This window comes from Cherax quadricarinatus, unplaced genomic scaffold, assembly GCF_038502225.1.
Source record: "Cherax quadricarinatus isolate ZL_2023a unplaced genomic scaffold, ASM3850222v1 Contig775, whole genome shotgun sequence".
NCBI classification, from domain to species: domain Eukaryota; kingdom Metazoa; phylum Arthropoda; class Malacostraca; order Decapoda; family Parastacidae; genus Cherax; species Cherax quadricarinatus.
Genome location: NW_027195801.1, coordinates 29,263 through 46,873, shown reverse-complemented (window position 1 = coordinate 46,873; position 17,611 = coordinate 29,263). Strand labels below are relative to the sequence as shown.

At 43.6% G+C, this 17,611-nt stretch overlaps 1 protein-coding gene across 1 annotated transcript; it reads left to right on the top strand.

Moving 5' to 3' along the window:
- The first annotated feature begins 174 nt into the window (after window positions 1-174).
- Window positions 175-16,970, top strand: LOC138851491 (probable basic-leucine zipper transcription factor Q). Its single transcript, XM_070080685.1, has 4 exons — window positions 175-375; window positions 2,328-2,457; window positions 2,696-2,863; window positions 10,464-16,970. Exons 1-4 carry the CDS (start codon window positions 295-297, stop codon window positions 11,429-11,431), a joined length of 1,347 nt encoding a protein of 448 aa, XP_069936786.1. The 5' UTR covers window positions 175-294; the 3' UTR covers window positions 11,432-16,970.
- The last annotated feature ends 641 nt before the right edge of the window (window positions 16,971-17,611 follow it).

The window sequence follows — 17,611 nt, the reverse complement described above, 5'->3', positions numbered from 1 at the left end:
ACTGTTATTATTATAGCAGGTTACTACTTTTGTTTATAGGCGTACATGAAATTGTACAGCTCAGAGTGTGTCGGGTGGCGATTAATTTTATTCAACATAATATCTTCATTGATGATTTTATTGCTCTCCCACGTAGGCGAATATAGTATGTGTCTAGCAGTGGGTTAACTTTACTGTTTTTCCTACACAGGTGAACGACCCTACAAATGCCACATTCCGGACTGCGGGCGAGCCTTCATTCAGCTGTCTAACCTGCAGCAGCATCTGAGAAATCATGATGCGCAGCTCGAGCGCATGAAGAACCGGCCGTTCCACTGCAACATCTGCGGCAAAGGCTTCGCCACCGAGAGTTCCCTTAGGACTCACACATCTAAGGTATGACAAAGCTGAGACATCTTTCACATCCTTCTCTTATTATCCTCATTCCTCTCATTCCCCACGAGCGTTATTCAAGTGCTTCCCTTTCTCAGTAGTCAGCCTTAGTAAGTAGGTAAGTTTATTTAGGTACAGGTACACTTAAGTACAATTATCATAGTGTAAATTAGATAGGATAACCCAAAAAAAAAGTCAAAGTGACTTATTACCATTGGGTTCCTTAGGTTAGGTTAAGTTAGGTTAAGTTAGGTTAAGTTAGGTAAGGTAAAGTTTGTCAGGAAACAGGACAAATGTTTCTTGACGCGGGTGTTAGTCATATGATGACCCACAGCGGGAGTTTTAGGGGATCTAACCGAGGCTTACCCGTCCACCCCGTTAAAAATTATGGATATGATTATAACCCTTAGGAACTGGTGTGAACTGTAATACACCTCAGCCTTATCCTTACTCTTATACACCCGGAAAAACCTCGATAGTATTACCACCTCAAACTATGCAGTCTTGGAAAGGCTAAGATCAGCAGGCATACTGTAGAGTGATTAAGGTTTAAATTGCAACAGATGTTACCGCACCTGCTGAAGCGGCCATTGCCTACGTCATTATTTCGAGGATGGCTGTTTAATGTGACCTTCCCTCATGTCACCTGTCTTTAAGGCAGCCATAAAGAACCTAACTAAGGTCTTTATAGTCGCCCGATAAACTTTCATGTTCCTAATAATTAGGCCGGGACGACCACTCTGATATTATTGTCACGAGAGAGTTTAGTTTCTGGATCACATGTATCATATCGTAGAAGTTTATAAATAAGATAACGCTAGAAACTCCTATATTTAATAAGAAAACTCTAGGAATTCTATATTTAACCGGGAATCAGTCGTATAGACAGATGTTTAAGTAGTTTAATGTGAGCAAAATTTTTTTTTTTTTTTTTTTAATATAGTTGAAAGATATTTTATTTATAGTTTCAGTATTAAATGGACCTGCTACCATTCAAGACCACAGTTCGAATCCCCGTTCATTCCTCTATTCATAAGATGTTTTATTTACAGTAGCAGCTAGTTTATTTTTGAAAGTTGACGTATGACCCTGTATTCGCCCTTCCCAGCCTACCTCACTACCTATCAGTAAGGTGACTTGCTTTTGGCTTTCCACTATGTGGAGGTCAGATTTTTTACTGAGGCTAGCAACTACAGAAGACCCATTTGCACCACCAACTGGTGGTGCTGCAGCTTGGTGCTCTGATCGAGAGCCATTTGCACCACCGGCTGGTGGCGCTGCAGCTGGTGCTCAAGGTAAAGACTATTTGCTTCACCGGCTGGTGGTGGTGCTGCTGCTGGTGATGCTCGGGACGAGAACCATCCGCACCAGTAACTGTTGCTCGTCAATAGGAGGGTGGTAGCTCCGTCTGTGTTAGGTTTGAATGATTCCTGGATTACTTATACTGGCTTCTATGATTAGTATGATAATGTCATTGAATGTGTTAATGTGGTAGGACGTGAGTGTGATATCCTGCCTCTGAGTGATGGAATCTGGCCACTTGAGGAATACTTATTGTAGTGAGAGAGTTTTGGATTTATGATAAACAGCTTGATCTATTAAGTGTTTTGGTAAGTAGTTGGTGTGAGGCATTTTGGTCCTAGATGTCTGTGTGGTAGGTGTGAGAGGTGTGCTGTGAGGGGTGGTGTGTTGTGAGGGGGTGGTGTGTTGTGTGGGGTGGTGTGTTGTGAGGTACGAGGCAGGACAGTGGGCTTCACCCGTGTGGTCTCTCTCCCACAGCACGCGGCCCTGGTCGGCGGCCCCAACGCTGTCAATTGTCCTCAGTGCCAGAAATTGTTCATGAATGGCGAGCAGCTGATGGAACACATGAAGTATACGCATAGGGACCCTAACGCCTCGGGAGTGGCAGGTTAGTTGACGTCCTCATACTATTGTTTATTGTTGTCTTCACACAGCACGCCATCCACATCGGTGGCCCAAGCGCCGTCCACTGCCCCCACTGCGACAAGTACTTCATGAGTGGAGAGCAGCTTATGGAACATATGAAGGTGGTACACAGGGACCCCAATGCCTCAGGCGTCGGAGGTAAAGTGGGCCTCCGTGGACAGACGGCCTCCAACCCTTAAACTAATCCCCTTGATGGTCATATATCTGATATACCTATTTATATGTATATGTAAATGAAATTTAATATATTACTGTAAATGTAATCGTCTTATGGTTAATATTTTGTATTGTAATCCTGTGCCAGATATTTTAAAGTATTGATATTTAGTGTTTAGCCTAGAAGTGAGGTATTGTTGACGCGGTATTGTTGTTGCAGCTAAGCGTCGTACGGCGTCGCACTCGTGTCCTGTATGCGGAAAACACTACGTTAACGAGGGCAGCTTGCGGAAACACCTGGCCTGCCACCCGGAGACCTCCCAGTTCACCTCCTCCCTCAGGATGTGGCCTTGCTCCGTCTGCCACGCCGTCTTTACCCACGAGTCAGGTTAGTGATGCACAGATAACCGTCACAAAATCTTTATCACAGTGTTTCGCTCTGGATAAAGCTTTATCAGGTTACACGGAGAGTTCGACTTCAGTTTCCAGCGATCACTCTACCTGGCATAGGGTCAACAGCTGCTAGAAGACAACACTGTAGCAGTTGTTTCTTGCCACGGCCCTACCAGAGGGCCAACAACTCTCCCTTCTCTTTCAGACGATTTTCTCTGGTGAATGCCATAACAACAGTCCCCTTTCTCTGACGGGTATAGTTCTCAATCCCGTCTTGAAGTGAGTGTAGTCACTCTTGGATGGAAGGAATGGATGGGTGGGAGGGGAGTGGGATGTCAATACACCTTCATACCGTGACCTGATTCTTAATGGTGGGTGTCACAACTGTTGACAGGAACTTGACTTCTGTAATCAAACTTATTTTGATTCACTCCAGGTATATACAGTAACTTGTATCTTTTTGATGGGTCACATTAGATTAACAGAACCTGTCTCGTGCTTGTGAGTTGTTAATCCTATTAACTGCCACCTATCTTCTACCTATTTTCCTTTTAAGAGGCCTGTCTATGGTCACTATATTTGTTAACAGAGAGCTATATCAAGTTTGTGGTCGCTATATTTATTAGCAGAGACCTGTATCCTGTTTGTGGTCACTATATTTATTAAGAGACCTGTATCCTGTTTGTGGTCACTATATTTGTTAACAGAGACCTGTATCCTGTTTGTGGTCACTATATTTGTTAACAGAGACCTGTATCCTGTTTGTGGTCACTATATTTGTTAACAGAGACCTGTATCCTGTTTGTGGTCACTATATTTGTTAACAGAGACCTGTATCCTGTTTGTGGTAACTATATTTATTAACAGAGGCCTCCTAAATCCGGCCTTTGATGAATAATAATATATGTTGACGTTACGTGATCCTGTCCCTGACAAATCTTTATCTCTCTCATGTCCTCTGAAATCAACATTTGCTGATGTCAACTTCACTAGATTCTTATTTTGTAATTCTGTCTCCTTTTCTTCTCTTCTTGTGTCTTCTAATGGCTGTGAATGTCCGAAAATACAAGTGTTTTTGTTTTCCTACAAACATACGGGCTAAATTAGGGCCTTTTTATTCTGAGTTAACGATATTTAATTCTGAACTTGAATTTCTCGAGGCGTGTGGTAAAAATTTTGATTTCTGAACACGATAAGCACTGATCCAGCTGCGGTAACAGCTGATCCAACTGCGATTATCTCTGCTCCAACTACAGTAACCACAGATCCAAATACAACCAGCGCTGATCCAACTACAGTCGTCGCTGATCCGACATCACCACTTTTAAGATTAGTGATCCTTCGGTGAATCTCTGCTCTGAATCATCACGAGACTGTGACGACTGTGACGACTGTTAATCACTTTACTATTGATAATATATCTGATTTTCTAAAACGCTGTATGACCCTTGTAGGTTCAGCGCTTCTTTTTGATAATAATAATAATAATAATATAATAATAATAATAATAATAATAACTTTGTCCTTGGAGGCAAAGAGGGGAATGTATGAGAGTATAGTTTTACCAACGCTCTTATATGGGTGTGAAGCGTGGGTGATGAATGTTGCAGCGAGGAGAAGGCTGGAGGCAGTGGAGATGTCATGTCTGAGGGCAATGTGTGGTGTGAATATAATGCAGAGAATTCGTAGTTTGGAAGTTAGGAGGAGGTGCGGGATTACCAAAACTGTTGTCCAGAGGGCTGAGAAAGGGTTGTTGAGGTGGTTCGGACATGTAGAGAGAATGGAGCGAAACAGAGTGACTTCAAGAGTGTATCAGTCTGTAGTGGAAGGAAGGCGGGGTAGGGGTTGGCCTAGGAAAGGTTGGAGGGAGGAGGTAAAGGAGGTTTTGTGTGCGAGGGGCTTGGACTTCCAGCAGGCATGCATGAGCGTGTTTGATAGGAGTGAATGGAGACAAATGGTTTTTAATACTTGACGTGCTGTTGGAGTGTGAGCAAAGTAACATTTATGAAGGGGTTCAGGGAAACCGGCAGGCCGGACTTGAGTCCTGGAGATGGGAAGTACAGTGCCTGCACTCTGAAGGAGGGGTGTTAATGTTGCAGTTTAAAAACTGTAGTGTAAAGCACCCTTCTGGCAAGACAGTGATGGAGTGAATGATGGTGAAAGTTTTTCTTTTTCGGGCCACACTGCCTTGGTGGGAATCGGCCAGTGTGATAATAAAAAATAATAATAATAATAATAATAATAATAATAATAATAATAATAATACCTTAAGCTACGATAAACTTTGTGAAATTTTTTTTACATAATTTCCTAAATGTAGAACATATTAATGAATAATACAATAATTGTATAATAAAATATGATGTTGCTTAAACCCTTCAGAAATTTTAAATGAAGGGGGGTGTGGAACAGCCAGTAGGGACGGGGGGGGGTGGAACAGCCAGTAGGGACAGGGGGTGGAACAGCCAGTAGGGACGGGGGGTGGAACAGCCAGTAGGGACGGGGGGGTGGAACAGCCAGTAGGGACGGAGGGTGGAACAGCCAGTAGGGACGCGGGGGGTGTGGAACAGCCAGTAGGGACGAGGGAGTGGAACAGCCAGTAGGGACGGGGGGGTGGAACAGCCAGTAGGGACGGGGGGGTGGAACAGCCAGTAGGGACGCGGGGACGCTCCATTCTATTGACAATATACTATTGACTACTGACGATATACCTGGCTTTCTAAAACGACATTTTTTTTTCTATGACCTCCCAGCTATGAGGGAATTCCTTAAGCTACGATAAACTTTATCCAGGTTCGCCACATACAGTTTTTCAACATTTTCAAAATACATATTACCTGGGACAGTGATGAAATAAGACATTTATTTGGAAAATTAATGTTTGAAAATTTACACGGCAATGATTTGAGAGATAATTGATTTAATATGAGAAATGACTACCCTTTGCTTTTATAATTATTGGTACACAGTTTGGTATAGAAGCGAGCAATGTTGAGCACATTTTCTCTAGTTCTCCATCGTGGTACCTGGTCCTAATAACAGAAGCGAGCAATGTTGAGCACATTTTCTCTAGTTCTCCATCGTGGTACCTGGTCCTAATAACAGAAGCGAGCAATGTTGAGCACATTTTCTCTAGTTCTCCATCGTGGTACCTGGTCCTAATAACAGAAGCGACCAATGTTGAGCACATTTTCTCTAGTTCTCCGTCGTGGTACCTGGTCCTGAGCACATTTTCTCTAGTTCTCCATCGTGGTACCTGGTCCTGAGCACATTTTCTCTAGTTCTCCATCGTGGTACCTGGTCCTAATAACAGAAGCGAGCAATGTTGAGCACATTTTCTCTAGTTCTCCATCGTGGTACCTGGTCCTAATAACAGAAGCGAGCAATGTTGAGCACATTTTCTCTAGTTCTCCATCGTGGTACCTGGTCCTAATAACAGCAGCGAGCAATGTTGAGCACATTTTCTCTAGTTCTCCATCGTGGTACCTGGTCCTGAGCACATTTTCTCTAGTTCTCCATCGTGGTACCTGGTCCTAATAACAGCAGCATATAGCGTCTTCACAGTTGAACAGTTCTATTAAACGATCCTGGGTTTGGTTATTGCTCGTAGATTCTCAAATGGGTTGAGGTCAGAAGAGTTTCCAGGTTAATTTAGAACGCTTAGCCCACTCTCTTCTCGAAGAATGTCAGCATTTTTCTGGAAGTGTTGCATGGAGCAAGATCCTGCTGGAAAATGATTCTCCATCAGGAAATGAGTTGCCAGAATTACCTTGTATTTGTCACCGTTCATGGTTCCCTCAACAATAACAAGCCGTCCAGGGCCTTTAGCAGTAAAACTCCCCCCAAAATCTTAGGTAGGTGTTTTGGCGCTTGTTGAATGTGTCCATGAAGAAGAGGTTCGCCTTTGTTCCGTCTCACTACCACTGATCTGTACCCATGTACTTCAAAATACGCCTCATTTGAAAATATAAATTTTCTCCATTTATCTGTCGTCCATCCCTTATGATCGAGTGCCCACCGCAGCCATTTTTTCTTCATAGCAGCAGTCAATAATTTTTTTTACCGGCTATCTGGCAGTTTTGCTAACTTCAAGGAGCCAGATCTCTCTGTAGATCTTTGATGATTTTCTTGGAATTCTCATTATTTCTTATAACAGTTTTGTCATTGTGAGGTGTTTTCTTTGCATTTTCTTCATCACCAGTGTCATTAGCTCTCTTCAGAATCCGACCAACAGTTGACTTTGCTAGGCTTAAATTTTCTACGATCTGTCTGATACTCAAATTAGCATGTTTTCTGAAAGCTACAATACTTGCACGCTTCCTAGATGTAACATCCATCATGAATTTCAACAGTAATCATGAACTGAAGGGGAGAATTTGGAAAAACCACATTCACTCATGGAGCACGCTTGCAGGAACAGCCTTACAGAACAACAGCAGTTGAAGCACTGACGAGAGTCGCAGGCTAACACCACAGTTAGATGGTTGCCAAAAGTCGGTAGTAAACTCTTTTGAAGTGAAAAGAACCCAAACTACATTAATTAAACCAGAGACTAAGACAAATGAGATAAATCACAAAATTTACTCCTGTTCCAACTACTCTAGACACTACTGTGCTGTAGTAATTGTTAACGATTTACTGTGGCATCGAATTGTGAATACTGGATTAAAGATAATCCAAAAAAATAATATGGCATGTTTTATTTTGAGTGGTCAGTGCCTAATATTTTAAACCAGCGTTGTTTTTCAATAATAATAACAACAGCAAAATTTCAATTATATATTTTAACCAAACTGATGATATTCTGTTTAAGAAGATTGTTATAATTATTACAATTGTTATTACAATCACTGTTATTGTTACAGTTACTAATAACATTGGAATTACTGTTACAGTGGTCCCTCGTTTTTCGTAATTAATCCGTTCCTGGAGAAGCTACTAGAAACGAAATTTACAATTTACGAATCAATTTTCCCCATAAGAAATAATGTAAATACAATTAATCCGTTCCTGACACCCAGAAGTATTAAAACAAAAATTTTTTTTTACATGAAGTATACATGTAGTACATAAACAATACAATGGAAAATGATGAAACATTAACAGCATAACACTTACCTTTATTGGAGATTCTTCTTAGTGAATGGGAGACTGGAGGAGGAGAGTGGATTGTTTATAGTTTGGAAGGGGAATCCCCTTCCAGCAACACCTCAGGAACCAATTGCTTTTCTGGGGTTGCTTGTCTTCTCTGTTTATTAATGCCACTAGGACCACCTTGAGAGTCACTGGAGTCCTGTCTCGCAAATTAACTGTGGAGAGAGCTCTGTTTCTGGCATCTCTTTAACACTTCCCTAGAATGGCCCAAGACTTTGTCACTGTACATGTTGCCAACATGGCTTGCAACAACCTTGTTAGGGTGATGTTTCTCCATAAAGCTTTCTATCTTACCCCACATAGTAAAAATCTCTTTAATTTCTGAAGAAGGCACCTTCTTCCATCTCTCTTCCTCCTCCTCTGCAGCAAGATTCTGAGCTGCGATCTGTTGCTCTTCCTGCTGAAGCTCTTGCAGCTCCTCAGTGGTGAACTCTTCGTTGTGGTCTTCCACCAATTCTTCCACATCCTCCAAACTCACATCCAAGCCCATGGAACTCCCCAGTGCCACAATTGATTTTACAACAGACATAGGCTCATCAGGGTCAGTCCCAAACTCTTCAAAATCCCTCTTGTCGACACAATCTGGCCACAATTTTCAATCGCATTTCTCACCTTCTTTACCACAGGCTTGACACTAGGAGCTTTCTTTGGAGCCATGGTAGTTATTTAGTACTTGCAAGCACTAAAATAAATGGAATATTATGAAATATTTCGCTGGAGCACGTGAGGGGACTTTCGCTCACTGGTAAACAATGCCAGACTGGCTGCCACCACGGCTCACGTCGTGGGTACGTGTCCCAGACGAACTACGATTCACGAGTCAACCTATGAAAAGCGAGTCCATGTTTAAACGAAAATACCCCTATGATTGGCGAAATTTACGTTTGCCGAGAACTACGAAAAGCGAGGGACCATTGTATTCGCATTACAGTCAATATTTAAAGCCTCGAAAATATTTCATGTTTTCAACAGTCAAATGACTGAATAATGTGGTGGAACAGGAATTGTGTTCAACTCGAACTGGTGACCTCCACAGTGATGAGGCAAACAGGTTAGGTTAGGTTAGGTTAGGTTTGTCAAGAAACAGAACAAGTGTTTCCTGACGCAGGTCTTAGTCATATGATGACCCTCCACTGGAACTTTTGGTCATCTGACCGAGGCCTTCCTCTGGCTTACCCCTCCACCCCCTTTAAAAGTTAAAGTTATAATTATAACCATTTCTGTATTTACTAAAGAGAGCTTCCTTAGTCCTGGAGAGCGATAAACCCCAAAGAGCGCATCAACTTAGCCTTTTTACAAGACTCCTCAAACCCATGAACAAGCACTTAGGACGTTTTAATGGAAACATTTCCGTCTTAAGACTGAAACGTTTTTGAGAATAAGATCCCAGAACCGAGGTGTTTCCTTTGTAAATTTCCTAAGTATCTGGTATTGTGCTGATAACCACAGGTTGTCTGCATTATATACCAGGTTTTTACCCATGACTACTATTGTCAATTTGTTTACAAAGTAGCAAGTGTCCTCCTGCTTACAAAGTAGTAAGTGTCCTCTTGGTTACAAAGTAGTAAGTGTTTTCTTGGTTACAAAGTAGTAAGTGTCCTCTTGGTTACAAAGTAGCAAGTGTCCTCTTGGTTACAAAGTAACAAGTGTCCTCTTGGTTACAAAGTAACAAGTGTCCTCTTGGTTACAAAGTAGTAAGCGTCCTCTTAGTTACAAAGTAGCAAGCGTCCTCCTGGTTACAAAATAACAAGCGTTTTCTTGGTTACAAGGTAATAAGCGTCCTCTTAGGTACTATGTAATATTTCTTTAAGTAACCTTACATTACCGTGAATATCATTGGATTCTGGGTAATAGTGACTCTTGTCTCATTCTCAGGCGTCCAGATTGTCTTTCCGATTATTATTGTCCTGAGGTTCAAAGACAGCAAGCATTACAGGATCCTTTTGGGGCCACACCCCAGCGTTCGGGCCGAGTCCCAAACGCTGGGAAAGCTCAGGGAGTCTTCCTTCTGTGTCTTCTCTGCTTCTTCTCCAGTGCATTCTGCTCATTACCTTAAACTCCTCATCTTCCACCGTTCTTCTATGTATTGGACAGAAGAAGACAATGACTGGCGAAACGTTTCCAGAATAAAGAGTCCTAAATGTTGCCCAGACGTCTCAATTATCATTTTGTTTCTTATTAACATACTTGTCGGTACAATACCAGTAATATCATAGATGCATGATCTTGTAAGGATACCAGACAGGAGCATATACACCGAGAGGTGCATGCCTCCAGGTGTATATATAACTTGAATTTGCTTTAATCCCTTTTACTGAATGATTAAATTATTATATACTGGTGGCGAATAAGCTATGTGCAACCTTATTGACTCTTGTGTAGTCGATAGGTTTTAAACCCCATTAACTAACCAAGGATACTAATGTTTGGTTGTATTGCAGGTCTATTGAACCACATGGAGCACATGCGCATGGATCCTAAGCACCAGTTCGCGGCGCAGTACGTTCTCTCCCGGGCCGCTGCGGAGCGACGCGAGCGAGAGAGCATCCTTGGCCTTGCTCAAGTTGGTCTTCAGGGTGGCGGCAACCATATGGGTATGGGCATGGGCATGGGCATGGGAATGGGCATGGGAATGGGTATGGGAATGCCACACCAGATGCAGCACCATGCCCAACACCAAGCAGCGCCCATGTCCATGGCTGCCTCGCCGTCCACTCAGAGTGACGCCTCTTCGCGCATGTCGACTCCAGCGGAAAAGCTGGAGAGCGGATTGGGTCGCATGCCGTCGCCCTCCGACGCGCTGCGTTCCATCACCAGCCACCACGACGTTATGAACCAGATGCGCCCGCAGCCCACCGACAACATGCGCGCCATGATCAGCCAGAGTCAGGCGGAACTGGTCAAATCAACACTCACCTCGCAGGCTGAGACGATCCGTTCCGTAATGGCTTCGCAAGCCGAAGCCATCCGTTCACTCTCCAATCCTCACGGCCAACCAGTGCAACCCCCACCCACACAGCAGCAGCAACAACAACAGCAGCAACAGCAGCAGCAACAGCAGCAGCAACAACAACAGCAGCAGCAGCAGCAATCTCACCAGGCTCCAGAGCCCATGGGATCTCCTCAGCCCGACATGCGTGATATGCGTGACCCACGAATGGGTGGGATGGAGTCTGCCCTCCGGAGTGCCCAGGCCGAGGCGGCCCTCCGGCTGGTGAACCACGAAGGGCGCCCCTCCCCGCAGCATCAGGGAGGGGACCTCTCAGACTCCATCCGTCTACAGGAGATGCGAATGGAACAAGCCTTGCGACTCCACGGTGACCCTCGAGCCCTGGCTACCTCCCTGCCCGGCCCCCTGGGGTTCCCTCTGGCGCCCCCCCAACACCAACCTCAGCAGCAGAGCGCCTGAACTTACACCAGCCTGCCCCCAGCCTGGGAGCAACACCCCCCGCCGCCACTCACCCGTACTAGTCCTCCGGTGAACGTGTCATGACTGTGTGTCTGTCTGTCACATCGCCTCGGTTCCACCTTTGTTCTGTTGTGTCGTATTTTTAGCTGTGATAAAATGAAATGGTTCCTTGCAGGAGCTATGTATTAATTTAATGATCACTTCTCTGTGTTAGTTCCTTGAGTTGTTGTTGTTACACGGGGTGACTGAGCGTAGAGGACCTGGGTTGGGCAGGGGGCAATCCTAAGCCTCCAGCCCTGCCAGCCACCGAGGCCCTTAACTCCCACAAGCTCCAAAAGTCACCCTCCCGACAGTTCCTCACAGTTTCTTTAAGTGCAATTTTAGGGACCAGCGGTGTGTGACACTCGATACCTACAGAAAAGGTGAGGTGTTGGGGTGTTTTAACAGGGCAGGCGCTGCTGTATACAATACCTTCATATTGCTTCCATGGCTTGACTTGATTGCAGTCATTGTGTACCTGTAATAAATATTATCTTTATACATTTTAATGCATAATACGGCGCCATTTTCGGTGCATGTTAAGCTTTGCACAGCCGAGTGTAGAAAAATGTTAAAAGGTCCTAATGCAAGCATACAATCAAACAAGATCTTTGTGAAAATAACGAACCTCTCGAATTGTGAGCGGGGTATGACTGCCTCCCGTGACCAGTGAGCCGCCGGCTTCAGTACTGCGTCCCGGATATCTAACAAGAGACCCATTACATGGCCATTTTCCTGAGGCCAGATGTGGCCTTCCCCGGCGCTCACAGTGACTCGAGCTCACTACTTGCGGCTGGGGCAGCAGAACAAGCTCTGATTACCTTATTAACTTATTATAAAAAAATGTGAGAATGACGTCCACTTTCCCTCCACCACATGACGCCTGCATAATTTTGCTGGAATCCTTCATCCCACTCATGTCTGAAGACACGTTCATCTCCTGCTCATACGATAACAAGGTCTTCGAAGAGTGATAGTGTGTGGACCATTACATAGTTTCAAGTTTTCAGATGTTAATTGCTCACTTTCGGAAAATAAAAAATCAGAGTCTGTTAAAGTTTCAGAGCCGAGCAGGTGTGGTACTGCTTTACTGACATTACAAGACTCCAAAGGTACCGTCATTGTTAAATATGTATATTGACCTTAGATCATACGGATCGTACCTACGCGTGTGTAATTATTAAAAGAAATATGTTTATACAGTTCCACATTTTAAGTGTCTAATTTTCTGATTATGATTCATCTGCGCAATATGGTAGTAAGTGTACATGTCCCCTCAAGTAGCTTTGAAGGCAAGAGATGGGTCGCTCTCCAAGCGCCACCTTAGATTTAGACAATATAGCATAGAAATAATGATTCTGGTACTCTTAGCCATAAACTTCAGTGATGTACAGATTGAATAGTAGGATTTTTTATAGCCTCGTGGAGATTTTTGTAATTTTAGCCTTCAAAGCTTCCTGATCACACCGATTGACTGTTGACTGTTCCTGCAATCAGAGTTTACCGTTAAATGCTGCTACTGTTCCCACCACCATTAGTCCTAGAATCAATTAATGTTTGTACACTACCACTACTACTACTACTACGACTGTTACCACTACTACTATTACTACTACTTCTACTACATAGACCGTAGCAATAGATCCGGAACCATAACTTTTCTAGATCCTTTACTAAGATTAGTGTAAATCTAGTTCTAACTACCAACAGTCCCATTCCTCATCCTCATCCTAACCCTTAACTCGACCCTTCCCCAAGTGAACCTCTGAAATCCACCCTCGCCTATCCCTTTTCCTAAGTCCTCGCCTTTTTCCTAAGTCCTCGCCTTTTTCCCCAAGTGCTCGCCTTTTTCCTAAGTCCTAGCCTTTTTCTTAGCTTGAACCCCAGCCTTTTCTTTTACCTGGAATTTACTTCCCCACTGTGTCTATTTTTTGTAATTGGTTAATCATACTTGAGTCGTATCCTTTTCTGGTGGTTTGATTTTACCCCTGACGTCAAATATTAAAATTTTATATTCCTTTGCCATACCTAATGTCAGGTCTATAGTTCTGCGGTTTTATTTCATGTCTTTTGGTCTTTTATGCAAATTAAACACAGATCCGTGTCGCCTAAGGTACTAAATAAGGCCATAGATTCTACGAAAAATTGCAATTTAGAGGACAAAAACAATTTTTATTTGTCTGCGAGTTTATGTAAGAGTTAAGATTGTTTTTGTCCCGTATGAGCTGTTATGTTGTTATTTCCTTTTTTTCTTTTAATTGTTATGACAGAATAAGCATTTTTTGAATTTGTATTTTACATAAAAAAGATAAAAATATCGTGCATGTTTTCTTCCTCTGAGAAAAACATTGCCATTTGATCCGTTTTTATTATCTTTTGCGATTATTTCATCATCACTACCCATCATCATCATTATTATCATTATCATCATTTGTTGCTGTCACTACTGGTGCAAAATTTGAAAAATATATATATGTTTGAGTTGTTGATTATTGTCCAGAACTGTTTTTTTTTTTTATTTTCCCGAGAATTCAAGAAGTCTTTGGACCACCATTTTCAGTTTTCCCACCACCATTATCACCACCACAACCACCACCACTACCACCACCACCACTACCACCACCACCACTGCCGCCACCACTGCCGCCACCGCTACCACCACTACCCCCACCACCAAAATTACCACCATTCTCACCATTACTACCTTTCTCCCCTCCCTGCCACTGCAAACCTACCCACCACCACCACCAATAACATACTGCCTTGCCACTTTTCCCTACTGCCACCACCACCACTACCATTATCACTACTACTACTACTACCACCACCACCACCACCACCACTACTACCACCACTACCACCACTACCACCACTACCAACGCTACCAGCACCATTTCTGCCACCACCGCTTCCATTCTCCCCGCCTCCGCTACCACCCTCCCCGCAACCACTGCCACCCCCCCCCCGCCACCACTTCCTTCCTCCCCCGCCACCACTTTCATCCTCCCCAACACGCCCATCCTCCCCAACACGCCCATCCTCCCCTTCACTACCACAACAGTCCCTTACAACCCCCTACCACAACCAACCCTCCTTCAAGCCAAACTACCTCCCTCCACCACCGCTCACCGCTACCACCCCCACCTCAGCAACCCCCACCACTACCACAACCCCTCCCCACCACCACAACCCCTCCCCACCACCACCGCTACGCCTCGTTCGAAGTTCCATAGTCTGCCGACAGATCCACCGGTATCAGGAATATTAAACACAAAGGATAATACAAGTTCCTAGTGAATTTTCCTAATCATAAACTTGTCGTTTGAAGCATTTAGAACGCATTATTCTTTGGTTTCTTGGTTGTATCAACTAAATAGCATTGAGGTAAAACTTCGACTATTTGTGTTCGTGCTTATCCAAAACGACTTCTATCCACTGAGTTCATCTTACAAAGCAATTATACAGATATTTATATAAATATATATACATTCTCGGGTCATTCATGTGGACTGGGTAGCCGAGTTCCCAAAGGTTTAATTTTTGTATTGAGGGGTTCTAAGACCCCGGGTAAGGTTGGACGCGGCTACCTGGGGAAAGTAGTATCGGGTCTTACGTGGAAAAAAAAAAGCAAAAGATTATGTTAGAGTACGTAGATCCTTACTCCGTGACGTGGACCAGAGACCTGCTTACCCACAGTACCCTCCCCGTTATCAGGGGATCCACATGGATATCTGCCTCTCCCTTTTTTCCTCGGGGCATACCGAGGAGCTCTCCGCCACACTGTTTACAAAGTTACTGACGTTTCCAGTTTATTTGGCTCACCAATGTCCCTGGAAGTTTGATTTTCGTTAATTTCCGGTTACATCAGCGTTTTTTATCCCCCCTTCCCCAAGTTCCTCCATGTGCCACTCAGCATGCGTTAACACCAACATATCCGATATTAGATGACCCGGCTCACCCAGCTGCCTCAGTAGCGGGGAGCCCCGCCACCCAACAGGTGAAGTCCCGCCCTCTGCCCCGCCGCCACGTACGGGGGCCCTCCTTGCTTCTCCGTGCCCCGCCACTACACTCGGGGGCACACCGACCTCCCCTATGTGCCCCGTTACCTCCCCCTGGCTCCCTCCCCAAGTCGCTTGTGCCCCGAATGTGATCTTCAGAGAAGACGTCAGCAGCGCGGCTGGCCACGTAAGCATAATAGTGACGGCCAGGGTGGCGACTGTGGTGGTGTGGCCACTAAGAGCTGCTCCTCGCCGACTCCCTCACCAGGAACAGGTATCAAAACTGCAGGTAGCAGGACAGACGGGGCGGCCTCAGGGGACCGTAAGTTGTCGCGCCTCCTCTTGGGCGGAGCGCACCGAAGTTGCCTTGCCCATATACCTCACGTAGCCACTGCCGCAGCCGCAGCCTGGCCCACCCCTGAGGCCGCACCCACCCGTTGCACACCCGCAGTCTTCCACACGGACACGCCGTTAGTCTGCAGCGCGCCTGAGCGCAAGCGGACTGTTGGGCTCGACTTACGACCTCGCCAGGTCGTTAAACGAATCAGTGTCCATCAAAATGGCCAAATACGAGTTAAATGTACATTTTAAAATAGTCTAAAAGACATAATAATGCAGACGTCCCAGCCATCTTCTTTGTACTATCGTATGAATTATCAATAAGTAGCGTTCAATAGACTGTTGTTGTCATGTTGTCTTTATAAATTATTAAAGGTCGGGTACATTGTGGGTAGTGCTGCAGTCAGCTGATGTACAATACTTTCGGGCCTGCTCACCCCCGCAGCCCCAACCTTGTTTTTTAAGGTCCTGCTGCACACCCATTGACTCGGTGCCTATCATCAATGTCAGGATGATGCACTGTTATCAACGAGTGAACTGAGCCATGCCAGATGTGTGTGTGTGTGTGTGTGTTGTGTGTGTCTGTGAGTGTGTGTGTAGGAGTGAGGCCAGGAGATGTAGAGCTGAGATCATGGAACAATCCTCCCAGTGCATGTTTCACCTTGCTGATGCTTCAATGGTTTTGTTCCGTTTCTTGTCCTACTGTGTAGTTACAAATGTTCATGTGTTAGATGTAGTGTGGGGAAAAAAATTTGTCAAACTCTGAACCAAGCCCATGTTCGTTCATGGGAATAAACTTGTGATGCTGGTTTGAGGTAACTTGGTTCAAGGGTAAAGCTAGGCCGTGTGAGTTTAGGCAAGCAGGACCACCAGGTGTCGAACACAGAGTCGGGGACCATACTGTACACTCCGGCTCCTAGTTCAACATACCTGCTTAAAAAATTACTATTAATATTAAATTATTATTATTATTATTATTATTATTATTATTATTATTATTATTATTATTATTTGTGTTATTGTTACTATTTTTTAGGAAAAATTATTATAATTGTGATTATTATGTACCTTACCAAGCTTCCCTAAACGGCGCTATCTTAACCTTGGCCCGTGGTACTGAATGTGTAGATAAATACAGTAAATAAAACACTTGTCCAACCGGATGACAGCTGTGTCTCCTTACCCTCTACTCTCTCTCTCTCTCTCTCTCTCTCTCTCTCTCTCTCTCTCTCTCTCTCTCTCTCTCTCTCTCTCTCTCACTCTCACTCTCACTCTCTCATCCATGCGAATTTACCGCTTCTTTAATAAGTGGCAAGTCCACATGGAAGTTTTCTCTTGAACCTTCTGCATAATTTCTCACATCTCTCATAAATGAACTTCTCAGAACTGTGAGTACTTTTCTACGAGTACATGTACAAGGTATTTTGCAATATATATATATATATATATATATATATATATATATATATATATATATATATATATATATATATATATATGTATGAGAGTCCCTAGGACAGTTCTAGAGGTGGTACCTCCCTATATATATATATATATATATATATATATATATATATATATATATATATATATATATATATATATATATATTATATATATAAAATATATATATATTTATATATATAATATATATATATATATATATATATATATATATATATATATATATATATATATATATATATATATATATTGAAAAGGGGTGAGGGTCAACCTGCTTTTTCAGATAAGGTTATATATGAAAGGATTACAAATGCAAGTTGACTTAGACCATGGCTCGGTA